The sequence below is a fragment of the Puma concolor genome, chromosome D3 (genome assembly GCF_028749965.1).
Source record: "Puma concolor isolate L17-30 chromosome D3, mPumCon1.1.hap2, whole genome shotgun sequence".
NCBI lineage: Eukaryota > Metazoa > Chordata > Mammalia > Carnivora > Felidae > Puma > Puma concolor.
In genome coordinates this window covers 90,299,052-90,312,967 of record NC_141678.1, presented here as the reverse complement: position 1 = coordinate 90,312,967, position 13,916 = coordinate 90,299,052, and the positions used below count along the sequence as shown (strand labels likewise).

Sequence of the window (13,916 nt, the reverse complement as noted above, 5' to 3'; positions counted from 1 at the left end):
CACCACTGAACTAGTTGAACCTGCTAAGGAAAAGACAGGCATGCTGAAAATGGAACCCTAGGAAATAGTAACACTTAAAGTGTGATAAGAGAAAGAAGAACCACGAATGAATGGTACGAAATTCTGGATAAAGCTATTTCAGGGAAATCAAATTTCAGATGATTTCAAGAAGGAAAGGGTAGAAAACACTAAGTTCCAAAGGTTTCAAATATGAATTCCCTCAAACATCTCCTTTTTCTCTGAACTCTAAAGTCATGTAGTTCCTACGACACTTAGTTTGATACTATATTGTCAAACATGGTTATTTAATTGTTGTATTTTTTTTTCAATACATTTTAAGTATCCACTCCTGTCAGGCTCTATTGGACGTACAAATCTGAGTCAAGAAACCTAAGGCTAGGTGAAGGAAGTATGATGCAGTGTAGAAGAATGAACAGAGTCAAAGGAAAAACTGTAAATCCTGAATCTCTTTCTTACTACCCTTCATGACCCAGAGCAAGTTACTTAACCTCTGTCCCAATTCGCTTCCGTAAGGGGAATGAAAGTATAGAAAATAAACTAGAAAGGGGTGAGATGATAAACATCCTCCTCCTCACTTTTATTCCCCTCACCTGACCTATAACCAATACTAGATTTTGATGAAAGGAAAATTCAATGTAATTATCTTTTAGTCTACATGGGGAACAAAGACAAATAAGGCAAAACCAACACTCTCAAAGGGATTACAACTTAGTAGGAACACTGACATGTATGAAACCAATTTTTATAAAGGAATGTGAAAAATGCCATATCAAAAATTTAGGTACAGTGAGATTTAGAGGAGCTAATGGTCAGTTATAATTTAGGGAATCAATAGAACAAGTGTGTGTTGAATACATAATGTTGAGTAGAAGACAGAAGTACATCTTGCCCATTTCTGGTGTTTGTTTCCATGTTGAGAAAGCTCTAACACATATTCCTGATATCTCCCTGCCCTTTCATTCATTCCATGGGGTGACTTACCTGGTTGATAAAATTGGGACAATTCCTTCTTCCTCCTCTTGGGAGCTGGCCTGCTGGCAAAGAGTAGTGTACTGCATTCTGTCATATTGGGGTTGGTGCCTGATCTCCCAAGGGAGCTCTGGGTTTCCACTACTCTCATACGTAGGTGGGGAATCTACTTAATTCTAGGATTCAGATAGGCTACATTCTTTAACAACTGTTTTTTTTTTTCAATAATAAACAGTGTGACCATATATGAATTAAATAAAATGGAGACCAAACTTGAAAATTCCTTAAGCAGACAAAACCAGTTAAGCCATGCAAGTAAAACCTAATTTAGCTCACTGTATAACAAGTGAAATTTAATTTCAATTATTTCTTGTAAATACTCTAAAAATCATAAAACTTAAATTGTTTTCCAAAACAGAGTAAGATAATAATGTTTAACCAGTTACCTGTCATTTTGAAAACTCCATTACTATAACCAATCATTATAAAGATAAAATAGTTTCCACATTTTCATTATATAAGCTGTCCTGTCACAACACCCTTCTGAGCTTCATTCCACTGTTGGCTTGAAGACTCCTGGTTCACAAATTATTCTTTTATGTGCAATAAATGCAATAAATACAATAAATACAACTTTAACTGATCTGATTTTACTTTTAACAGACTCCAGTTCATACAGGTTAGGCCAGTATTCCATTAGGTTAGTGCCCCTTTCACTCTCAAAAGTATCCATTTTGGACCATAAATTATATTCTCATCCTAATAATAAAGGTGGTATTCTGATTTCTATATGTCTTATTCTTCTTTGTCAATCTCTAATTGATTCGAAACTCGGGTATATAAAACACAAGTATAATCTATAGAAAATTCAAAGGGCAGTAAAGCATGATATTAGTCCTTAAGAAGCTTATTATAAAGTAAATTGGCAATATGAAAAATGAGTATAATTATAATAAACACACAAATAAGTATGTGAGTATGCTGCATAATAGCATGAAGGTTTAAAAGAGGCTGGGAGGTCACCATGGCTCCAAGCTTTGGGACGTTTCCTCTCAGTACAAGATATTCATGTCATGCTGCCCATTCCATTTATTTTTATGCAGGTCAGTTTCCCTATTTGCTTACACAATTCTTAAGGGCCAGAAACTAGATCTTATTTACTTTTGACTTGCCTAGTGCCTCAATATAACAGGTAATCAAAAAATTAAAGAAATATGAATGGAGTAGCATTGGAGTTGGCTCTTAAAATATGAGTATGATCTATAACTAATCAGAGGGTCACTCTAAGCAAAGGAGGAGTCATCTGTCTCAACTTGGACACTACTGACACTTTGGGCTGGATAACTCTTTGTTAGGGTGGAGTTATAGTGATATCCCACACACTATAGGATTTTTTAGCAGCATCCCTGACCTCAAACCACTAAACGCCAGTAGCAACACAACCCTCCCCCTATGTCATAATCAAATTTTTCTCCAGACATTACCAAATATCTCCTGGGGAGCAAAATCATTCATTTCCTTCTCTACCCCCCCTCTACCGAGAACCACTGAAACAGAAGAAAGAAAATAATATTTATTGAGCTACTATTAATCTGTAAGTGTCTATGTTGGGTGTTATGAGAATTAGTAAAACAAAAGACATATCCTTCTACTAGGAAGGCAAAAACCATTATAAGAAAATAGATGCAAAAAAAAAATGCTACTAGAATGCTAATGAGGGGATATGATATTTAGTATGAACTGAAACAATGCTTTTAATATTTGGAGGTGAAAACAGAGGCAAGTAGTGAATGCTGAGGCAAGGGAGGGTTGTCTTGAAAGTCATCTAAAGAGATTTTTTGAACAAGAAAATATGATTAAATCTGTGTTAAGCTGACAGTATGTTGTTTTCTTTGAGTAAAAGACTTAGAACAATATCAATATATTAAGCATATAATACTATGGATATTGATAATAAAAAGCTCTTATCACTCTTCTTATTAAAAACTAAAATCTACTAGCATGTTGGTAATAATAATAGTACATTAAGTATATAATAAATCTAGTAAATTATAGAAATCAAAATACGTGGTACCTCAGGTGGTGGCAGTCTGATTGTGTAAGCTTCTATACTTAGACAAACTTGAGTTTCAGTTACATTGATGTCTAATACTGAAAATAAAATATTTAACTGTGAATTTTATGGAACTATTACCCCATTTTATCAAGTTAACTATTTTAGTAATGAAAGAAAGGACTTTAACTTAATTTATCCACGTTAGAAACTCAGTTAAGAATATGTATTTTTTCCTCACGTGGTAAAATTTTTAAAAATCACCATATAATATTTGAGAGTCTGCAGATGAGACAGAGGCCTGAAACAACACTGATATATGGGCATGTATGTGTTGAGGGGTCATAGGGCAGGGTTACAATAAAACAGCGAGTCATCCTACAGTTGAGTGAAAAATTCAATAAATACCTTTTACAAGCCTCATGTCTATTATTATACATTATATGTGAAAAATGGACACTGTCTTCTTAAATCAGGAGAGGTACCATGCCGAGCTCCTGACTTCATAGTCTTTTCCTAAAAATGCTTATCAATATACCAGCAGATAAAATATAGATTTCACAGAGACCCAAAGCTTCTACCTTGCTTTCTATAATTAAAATTACTTATGGAAGTCAGAGAGTGGTTATCTTGGGAAGGGGTAGTACCTGGATGAAAGCATGAGGGGATTTCCAGGGAACTGGTTATGTTCTGTTTCTTGATCTGAGAACTGGTTATGAGGACATGCGTAGTCTGTGAAAATCCGATGAGCTATATACACTTAACAATTTGTCAGTTTTGCTGTAGAATATTACATTTGGTAAAACTAAAAGAAAAACTGTAATACAAGAGTGAGGGATTTTGTTCTCCTAAACTTTTCTCTTTAATCTCTGGCAGCTATAGTCTCTTGACAGTGGGGATGAAACTGAATTTCTGTAATGAACCCATTTGTCCAGAGCTAGAGCACAGTGACTGCCACTGTCCAACTTAAAAACAAAACCAGTGTAAGGAAGGCAAACAGGCTTCAGCCTGAAAGTTAACTCAAAGCGAATAGTTTTGGATTAGAGGTGCTAGCTCAGGATTTAAGGCAATGAACAAATTGTGATGAAAGCTACCATGATTGATCAATGTCTCCTTGGATTTAGGATTTCCACCTCTCTGCTCTCTCTAGACTACTGTTTAGGAACAGGTCTACCTGCCAAACAGCCATGCTTATCAATAACACATTACACTGTACTGTAAACTGTGTATTTCAGATCATCTTTGTCTCTTTAGACAATCTTTCTTTACTCTTTTAAGGAGAAGAATTGTGTTCTCATAAGCAATAAATCTTTTACTTACAACGATAGTAACAATTTTTAATTATATGATTCTGGAAACTATACATTACAAATGCCTGTAGAATTAAATTCCTTCAGGGTCATAATTTTAACTAAGTAGAGAAATTAAAAATATAGATTTTATTCCAATTAAGAGAAGTTAACTTTTTCTCTTATAGGTAAGAACATATATTTTGACCCAGAGGTGATGTCCTGGGTAAATTGTGATTATATTAACAACCGATTCAATTATGACATAACCTAATCATTGATTGTAAACCCAACAATCGGTAACATTGTTTTATTTAACAACTGTTGACCATATTAATGTTTTATCTATTGACTTCTACATTTTTACTTACCAACAGCACTTTGCTTTCCCATCTGAGAAAGAAATTCTCGTCCTTAAAAAAATTCATAGGACATGCTTTATTATTATAACTTATAAATCATGCTTGATAAATTATCAAAGCTACGCAAAATATTTTAAAATGCAGTTTTACACAAAGGAATATCCGAAGACAGTTCGGAAAAAAATACAATCACTCAAAAAGTATCCAAGTTCAGAAATTCTTCTTTCTAATATTTATTTCCTGGCATAAAATACTTAGAAAATGGACAGACCTCAACACAAAATCCAGAAGAGCCTTTTGATTCCAACAATGTTGGTAATTTGTGTTCATTTTATCATAATTTTCCATAACTTATAGTTATTCCTTTCCAAACATCAAGTATTATATAATTTTTAAAAATTATTTGAAAAAACATCAGTAGGCCTCTGGATACCATCCTAAGTAAGGAGAGGACATTTATATTGTTGTGGACTTGCCTAAGAAGGCTTAGTTGGGGTGAAACTTTAAAAACTATTCCCTCAAAATGATATATCTTGAAATTTAAAATAGATGCCCATAATAGAAATAATCTAGTTCAGAAACCCCTGATGACTGAAAGAGATAAAGTCACCTTGCACCAAGAGATGGCCAGTTTTATTCCAGGCTGGAGCAAGCCTAGCCATGAGTGAGTATGAAAGGCAGTTTTGAAGAATTACAGGGATTACTCTCTGTGGAGCCTCCACCTAAACATATTAAAGAAAAAACATGGGCAAATTCACAGCAATTGGCATGCCCCTGTAAACTCAAAGAAAATGTTTGTTTAGATCACCACCAAACAAATTGGGTTATTTGGGATATGAGTTATAGTCATCACTATAGGTAATCCTATCTTGTTCTAAAGTTAAAGAAGTGTTAAAACATATTTGCTTTGAAACCAGGAAGACTATCATGCTACAATGCCCAAATTCTCCCTCCTTATCCTGGCCCAATAAACCTGAACTTTTGAACTCCTGTGCTAGGTAGGACCTTACACTTTACTTTGTATGTTGCTTTGCACAGAGGAAACCAGCCCAGAACGATACTATAATAATTTTCCTTGTTGTTCACTTTAATTCAACATCAGAAAACAATTAAATACTTACATAGGCACACATGAAACCAGCACCCTGTCTCTACTTGTAGAGAATTTTGAAAAATCACGACTTTTACTTCTGAGTAGTAAGAAGTAATAGGCTCAGATTTATCCTCCCCCTAGAATAACTAAAAAACTGGGCAAGTTATATGAAACAATGGTTCACAAGACACTGGACATCTAGCAATAAAGACGAGCAATCCTTAAGAGACGGGAAACCTACAATTACCTCCTCTGTATTGATTAAGGAGGGTTTCTAGGCTGTGGTGCAGGGAAGGAGAACCCTGGAAGAGCCATGGGTTCCCTTCATTGAGGAGCCAGCTGAGAGTCCAAGAAGCCAAGTGAGCTGGTGTTGAGGGCAAAGCATTAGAGGGAGAGAACTGAACAGAGAGCAAACTCTGAGATCAGCAGAGTCCGTCTTGAGTCATCAGCTAAGTACAGATTAGCACGTGCATGTAAGGGAAATACCCAGGGCTGAGGAAAGAACCAAGGTTGTTTTCTATACAAATATCCTTGCAAATATAGCCTAGAAGAAGATGCTGCCATTGCTTCTCTTAGCAAGACATGCCAAGGAGAATTGTCTCCCAAAGATTATTCACCCCTCATTTTTGTGACCTTTTGGTCTGGTGAATTTTCCCAGAATATAAGTAACTAATTTGCTGGCAAGGAAGAAGACCAAATCTGTTCAATTTGTTTCACAGATATTTTAATTAAGGATACTATCAATAGGACTTCAAGCAGCAGGATGAGGCCAAATTGCAACATTAAACTCAAACATGAACCCAGAGAAAGACCATATTTGGGGCCATAAAATAAGCCTCAATAAATTAAAAAAAGGTTCAAGTTATACAAAACACGCTCTCTAACTACAATTAAATTAGAAGACAATAATAGAAGTAGCCTTGGAAAATCCCCAAATATATGGAAACTACATAACACATTTCTAACCCATAGTTCAAAGAAGAAATCAAAGGAGAATTAGAGAAAAAATAAAAACAAAACATATATTTTACAGAAAATCTGTAGCACTAAATGTCTCTATATTAGAAAAGAATGTTCTCAAATCAATGACCTCAGCTTCCACCTGAAGCAACTAAAACATGAAGAGTAAACTAAACCCAAAATAAGCATAAGAAAACAAATAATGAAGACCAAAATGAATATCAATGACATACAAAACAGCAAAACAACTGAGAAAATCTACAAAACCAAAAGCTTGTTTTTTGCAATCAATAAGCTTGCTAAGCCTCTAGGAAGACTGATTAGGGAGGGGGGAAAAAAAAGACACATGTTACCAGTATCAGGATGAGAGAAGTAACATCACTACAGATTCTACAGCAAAGGAAATTAAGGGAGTATTAGAAGCAACTTTATGTCAGTACAAGTGACAAGTTAGAGGAAATGAACACATTCCTTGAATTAGATAACTTGAATAGTTCTATTATCTATTAATGATATTGAAATTATAGTTAAAAACCTTCCCACAAGGAAAATGCCTGACCCTGATAATTTGATTGATGAATTTTATCAAGAATTTATGGAAGAAATAATAAAAATTCGACACAAACTTCAAAAGCCAAAAAGGCAGGTTCTTTCACATGCATGGCAATAACTTATGAGAAAGACAGTTTAAGTTTTGTTTGATGACAAAAAGAAGTTGAATACAAAATCATTATAAATAGTATTTGGAATTATTATTCTCTTAAGAACTTACTTTAGCTCCGTGTTTTTCAATATAGGCATTAAGTTTTCCAGCTTTATAAAATGGTATCTACAACAACAAAACAACAAAAATCCACATTTATAAAAATTACTTAAATATACTATTAAATAAAGAAATACAAAAAGAATTTAAACATTATACAGCAGAGGACACATCATCAGGCCATCACCCTAACAGTTCCTATGTGTTGGAGAAGCAAGTGATAATCGTTCTCTCCCTAAAACAGAATCTGTAGGTACATTCTCAAAGTTAAGAAAGCCTTTTTGGGAGTGATACAAACCTAGAAAAGGAAAAGGCTAATACATTTCTATAATATTTAACATCTCTCTTAACACACAGTAAATTTCTAGGCATGAATAAAGAAAATGGACACAACTGTAAGATCAAGAGAAAGTTCAAAAGTCCAAAGTGCTTTAACTAACCAATGAAAGACACAGAAATTCAAAGAAGATACTATTTTTAACCTAACAGATCGGCAGATATGTAAAGGCTGCTAATATCTAGTGTTTATGAGGATATGGAAATACAGGTTCTCTCAATATACTCTTTATGAAAATGCCATCCAGCACAAGCTTTTCAGAGAGTAATTTAGCATTATCTAGATTATAGTATAAAATGTATAAATATATATAGTATAAAATGCACTGCAATCCCTCTTCTAGAAATTTAACCCATAGAAACTTCCAGACCAATAAAAATGATATAATTTCAATGATGCTTTCTGAAGCACTATAGTAGTACAACTAGAAATTCAGACGTGCATTAGAAAATATTAACTAAATTATTATACACCAATACAATAAAATATTTCACAGCCTCAACCATGAAACAGAATAACATCCAGGAGAGGCTGTTCAAGGGGAAATGGATGGCAAGTTTAAAATAGTATGTGTAATAATTCCATTTTCTACTTTAAATATAAAAAAAATTACGTAATATCTTTGTAAGAAAGCAAAACATATTTTTATATGCCTGCTTTCCTCTTAGTATTCTTGCCAAGATTAGGATATTTGAATTTGTGAGAACTCTGAAACAATGTCCTCCTTGTTCCATAAAGATTTTCAGGCAGAAAAGAACACAAATAAGAGTTATTAGTGTTTACTTGTCTATGAACAGTAAAATGATATCAAGTAAAATGATATCTTAAAAATGATATCAAGAACGAAAAGATAAGATGAATATATAACCATATAACATAGAAGAAAAAATAAAGGAACTAAAAGTTTATTGATAGCTTATTAATATTAATAAATGTTCATTTCACTGGATTCTGAGGAAATGAAATCTGAGAGTAAGAGGATCTTTTCTCAAAGATTTTTGACAAAAATCACAGAATAATATAATTTTTATAAAGATTTTTGGCATTTCATTATCATTCCCAGTAACATACAGCACTGGGAAAATTCATTCTAATTTTATTAAGTGTAAAAAAAAAATTTTAAATACAGTTTCCAAATTAAAAACACTGTTGATCTAAGTCCTTTAAAAACAATTGGACATATGTTGGAATGGGAAACTTCTTCCTTTACTTTAATGGAATTCTAAGGAAAAAAAATGTAAGAAAAATATTAAGCCCATGCTATTTTTAAAAAATTATGCTATATTATTTTACTCATTCATAGTCTTTATCTTAGTATTTATGACAGAAAAAAATATTAAATTAGAACCATGAAAATGAATTTTAAATATCAGGTATATCAAAGTTAAAGTCTATAATTGATTCACTCAAACTATAATACAGGTAATTTGGCTTCATAAACCACATTCAATTTGAGCTATAATTAATTCTCTTATCAATATTGCTCCCAATAATTAGTAATAACACTTCATAAAATTTTAAAATACTAACCGCCATCACTACCCAAATTTGGTTTAATATTCCAGGCACAGGTGATGTAAGAATGTCTTGGTGCAAAAACAGCAATTGCCTGTGGAGATGAAATGTATTAATTGTAAAGTGGATTTGCCCACTGTCTGGTTTCACTTTATCAGAACATTTAGAAAGTTGCTTAGTTCTATTCAAAAGTTTACATTTCTTCTAGGGAAGGACTGTGTTATAGACTTCTGTATCTCTCCCCACACTTAACATGGTAACTTGAATATTTAGGTATTCATCCAAGATTTAAGAATGTTAGGTTCCAAATATTGATATTAATATGAAAACATGTCCCTGCATCTGAGTTTCCCAATCTCTTTTTTTTTTTTAATTTTTTTTAACGTTTATTCATTTCTGAGAGACAGACAGAGTGCGAGTGGGGGAGAGGCAGAGAGAGAGAGGGAGACACAGAATCCGAAGCAGGCTCCAGGCTCCGAGCTGGCAGCACAGAGCCCGATGCGGGGCTCGAACTCACGAATTGTGAGATCATGACCTGAGCCGAAGTCGGTTGCCCAACCACTAAGCCACCCAGGTGCCCCCCCAATCTCTTTTATCTGTGAACTTAGATTCCTCATTTAAAACTCCATTTCTGTCCAAGTATAGATTTGAAGATGTCTAAACATTGTTAAGAATCCAGCTCTTTTAACTTCTGTTTCTTCTGTTTTCCTTTTTTTAAGTGGTGATCAGGAGGCATTAGAGACAAGACTGTAAGGATTCATCTATCAGTGATCAAATACTTCACCGTTACAACTATCGACTGGATGCTTTTCCTTTAAAAAGAAAATTTTTTCCAAGCCAAAATGAAGAGGGTGGTTGTTTCAGTTTAGCATTCAACAGCCAAATGAACTCGTAACAACAATCATCACAATTCAAATTACCATCAATTTTGTTTCAAAGATCAAGGAAAAGGTGGATAAAACATGAAAGGGACTAGAAACGGAAATATGAAAAATTTCAAAATTCATCATCAGGAAAACAAACTTTAAAAGACATGGGTGTGTGTGTGGGGAGCGGGGAGGGGTTTCCTCAAAAAGTAAGACGGGCCAACCTGTTTCTCCTCAGAACGCTGGTGCAGAACCAAGTGCAGCAAGCACTTGATTTTTGCAGTGCCTGCCTTTGTCTGACATAGTGAAGTCTCCTCTCAATCTGTCCCAGCCTCTTTGTCAGCTACTGGGACTGAGTCAAGACATCCCACTCTGTGGGCACGGTTTGAGAGTAAACAGCAGAAAATCTCTGGTTTTCCACCTATTTGTTTCCAAAAGGAGTTGCAGGTAAATGTTCAATAGGTTTCAAATTACACCTTAGCAGGAAGGGTACAGGCTCCTGGATGCACTTGATGGGAGAATATACAAAGGGAAGAAGGAAAGTTTTGTAATTAAGAACAAAATGGGGAGGACAACTCGAGAGTGTCTTCTTTATTTCTGGCTCCTAGCAATATTCTGTTTGCTCCTCTGCAAGAAAGGCAGCTACACATGTAATCTTGTCATGTATTCTAAGAGTCCTTCTTTGAGCACCTCAAACAATTTAAGGGACTAATACATGCTGGGTCCTCAGCAATCATGGAGTTATACTTTAGGCTTCAACCAAGCTGTTTTTCAGACTACCTTGGGTCAGATATTTCAAGACAGTTCTTGGAGAAACAGTCTTCAGAAGTGATCTTATGCTGACCCGAAAATTAAGAGAAACTGTCATCTGAAGTGTTTACAGTATCTCCTAAAGTGTCCATAAACAGTAGGCACTCAATAAATATTAATTTCTATCTCCAAGTTTTGGGGAGTCTGATCTAATTCATCAATGTCTGTAAAAAATTTAAATTAAAAACATCACACAAGAAGTCACAAATATAAAAACTCAATAGTGTGATATCCCATCTCAAGTATTTTAAGTCCTTCCCCAAATGTAATCCGATATACCTGGTCAGAAGAAAACTGAATTCCTTTATTTAAAACTATATACACAGGGGCGCCTGGGTGGCGCAGTCGGTTAAGCGTCCGACTTCAGCCAGGTCACGATCTCGCGGTCCGTGAGTTCGAGCCCCGCGTCAGGCTCTGGGCTGATGGCTCAGAGCCTGGAGCCTGTTTCTGATTCTGTGTCTCCCTCTCTCTCTGCCCCTCCCCCGTTCATGCTCTGTCTCTCTCTGTCCCAAAAATAAATAAACGTTGAAAAAAAAAATTTAAAAAAAAAAAAATAAAAAAAATAAAACTATATACACAGATTGAGTAGAAGAGTAGTTTGCTTTAAAGGAGATACTTCTTTTTTTTTTTTTTTTTTTTTTGTGGTACTTTAACGTTTATTTATTTTTGAGACAGAGAGAGACACAGCATGAACGGGGGAGGGGCAGAGAGAGAGGGAGACACAGAATCGGAAGCAGGCTCCAGGCTCTGAGCCACCAGCCCAGAGCCCAATGCGGGGCTCGAACTCGCAGACCGCGAGATCGTGACCTGAGCTGAAGTCGGACACCCAACCGACTGAGCCACCCAGGCGCCCCAAAAGGAGATACTTCTAAAACAGTGCGTATAAGTCTCAAAAAATTTAGAAAGCCTCAGTCATAAAGTGTACTTTTTACCTGCACATCTTCATTTGCGTACTCCTAATCTCAGTATCCGCCACCCCATTACTCAGTATTATCCTGACAGCACAGAGTTTGTGTAAATCTGGAGATGTGATGAAGAACAATGATTGCTGCCTCGAATCATTCATATTTTCCTGTTGACTGAATGTCTCAGCTATCAGGCCTTTAAAGATAAACAACAATAAAGCGGTAATAAATTCTCTTACCAATAGGGATTTAATACCAACCCACTACAGAATATTTGATATTGTGTTGGAATAAGTCAGTAAAAACAAATTAGCAGACTTCAGCATTTAAATATCACTAACATTTTATCTTTAAGAATTTTTTACCTGCTAGAACTTTTTGGTACAAGTTTTATTAAGATGTAATGCAAATAACCTCCAACTCACCTATTTATATTATACAATTCAATGGTTTTTACTATGTTTGCCGTTATGCAACCATCACAGTACACATTAGAAAATTTTCATCATTTCAAAAAGATAATCTAGAATTTTAAGCCCGAAGTTTTACATCCTAAATAATTTGAATATAATAATACGAAAACCAGCTATTTAAATGCCTAATCTAGGTACTAGATCTATTTCTATCACATTGTCTTTATTTAATAAATTTCTCTAATGTTCCTATTTTTTTAACATTTATTTGAGAGAGAGAGAGAGAGAGAGAGAGCATGAACAGGTGAGGGGCAGGGAGAGAGGGAGGCACAGAATCCAAGGCAGGCTCCAGGCTCCGAGCTGTCAGCACAGAGCCTGATGCGGGGCTCGAACTCACCAGCCGTGAGACCATGACCTGAGCCGAAGTCAGATGCTGAACCGACTGAGCCACCCAGGCGCCCCTGTGTTGTGCATATTTTAAAGAAGTTCAGTCAAAGACATAGGCGAAAGTTTGTGATTCGCTACTTTTATTTCTAAAACGCATTTCCCACAAAAATGACTTTGTCGTTGTTCCTTTAAATATCTTCTGGCAGATGGGGCGCCTGGGTGGCTCAGTCAGTTAAGCCTCTGACTCTTGGGTTCCACTCAGGTCACGATCTCTGGGTTTCTGAGTTCCACGGGGCTCTTTGCTGTCAGCCTGTGGGCTTCAGATCCTCTGTCCCCATCTCTCTGCCCCTCGAGCAGTCCCCCTCCTCTTCCGCCTGTCTTCAAAGACTAGCCAGAAAAAAGCACGCAAACCGCACTGCTCTGTTCAGGAGCGCGCAAAAATCTGCTTTTCGAGTTCGCGACCAGGACAAGTCACAGAGAGCGTCTTCTCTTTTCCCGGATACCCTGCCGCCGGCGCTCACGTGTCCTTCGGGAACCTCGGTACCACACTGCCCTCCCTCGGGGCGATCACCCAGCAGCAGGGGCTCCCAGAGCCCACTGTCAAGCAAGCCTGGCCCCGGGGCCGGGGTCTGAGCAGCCCGCGGCCTGTGGGGCCCGCGGGCCAAACTGCGGCCCGGAGGCTAGAGGACCGCGGTGGAAACATGGCCAAGGTCTTCATCCGGCTGAAATCCAGGGTGTAAGCGCCGACCCTGTGACTAACCCGTCAAAAAAGGTGCCCTGAAGACTGGAACCTGGGGCCCGTCCCCCCCCCACCCTGCTCCGCCATCACCACTGGTCCACACGGTCGGCTCGCGCTGCTCCGGGCGCTGGCACGGGGTCCCCCCTCCCCCCCGCCGCCGCGGATCGCTTCCTGGCGGGGAACCACGTCCGGGAGCACGTTTTTAAAACCCATGGAAGCCACAGCCTCCCGAGGGAGAAGCACGAGCCTTCTCCCTTCTCGCGGGAGGGGAGACGGCAGGGCCTGCAGCGGCCTCCCCGCTCCCTGCCCGGCTCCCTCACCCCTTTGTCTCCTGGTCGGCCCGGGTTCGCCTTCAAAGGCCGTTCGCCTCCCGGCCTCAGGGCCCGCGCTCCTCAGCCGCCTCTCCCGCGCTCCCCTCTCTGCCCTCCCAGCGT

The 13,916-nt window shown here is 37.2% G+C and overlaps 1 protein-coding gene across 1 annotated transcript in view; it reads right to left on the bottom strand.

Annotated features, from left to right (window-relative positions):
• The window catches only part of LOC112868419 (uncharacterized protein C18orf63), an 18,466-nt gene extending 4,550 nt beyond the window's left edge, over positions 1-13,916 (bottom strand). Inside the window, exons 1-7 of the mRNA XM_086683225.1 lie at positions 13,803-13,916; positions 11,971-12,139; positions 9,378-9,456; positions 7,520-7,576; positions 5,305-5,416; positions 4,704-4,745; positions 3,065-3,141 (exon numbers count right to left, since the gene is read on the bottom strand). Of these exons, the coding sequence (XP_086539351.1) occupies positions 3,065-3,141; positions 4,704-4,745; positions 5,305-5,416; positions 7,520-7,576; positions 9,378-9,456; positions 11,971-12,104 (501 nt within the window). The 5' untranslated portion in view covers positions 12,105-12,139; positions 13,803-13,916. The remainder of the gene's footprint in view (positions 1-3,064; positions 3,142-4,703; positions 4,746-5,304; positions 5,417-7,519; positions 7,577-9,377; positions 9,457-11,970; positions 12,140-13,802) is intronic.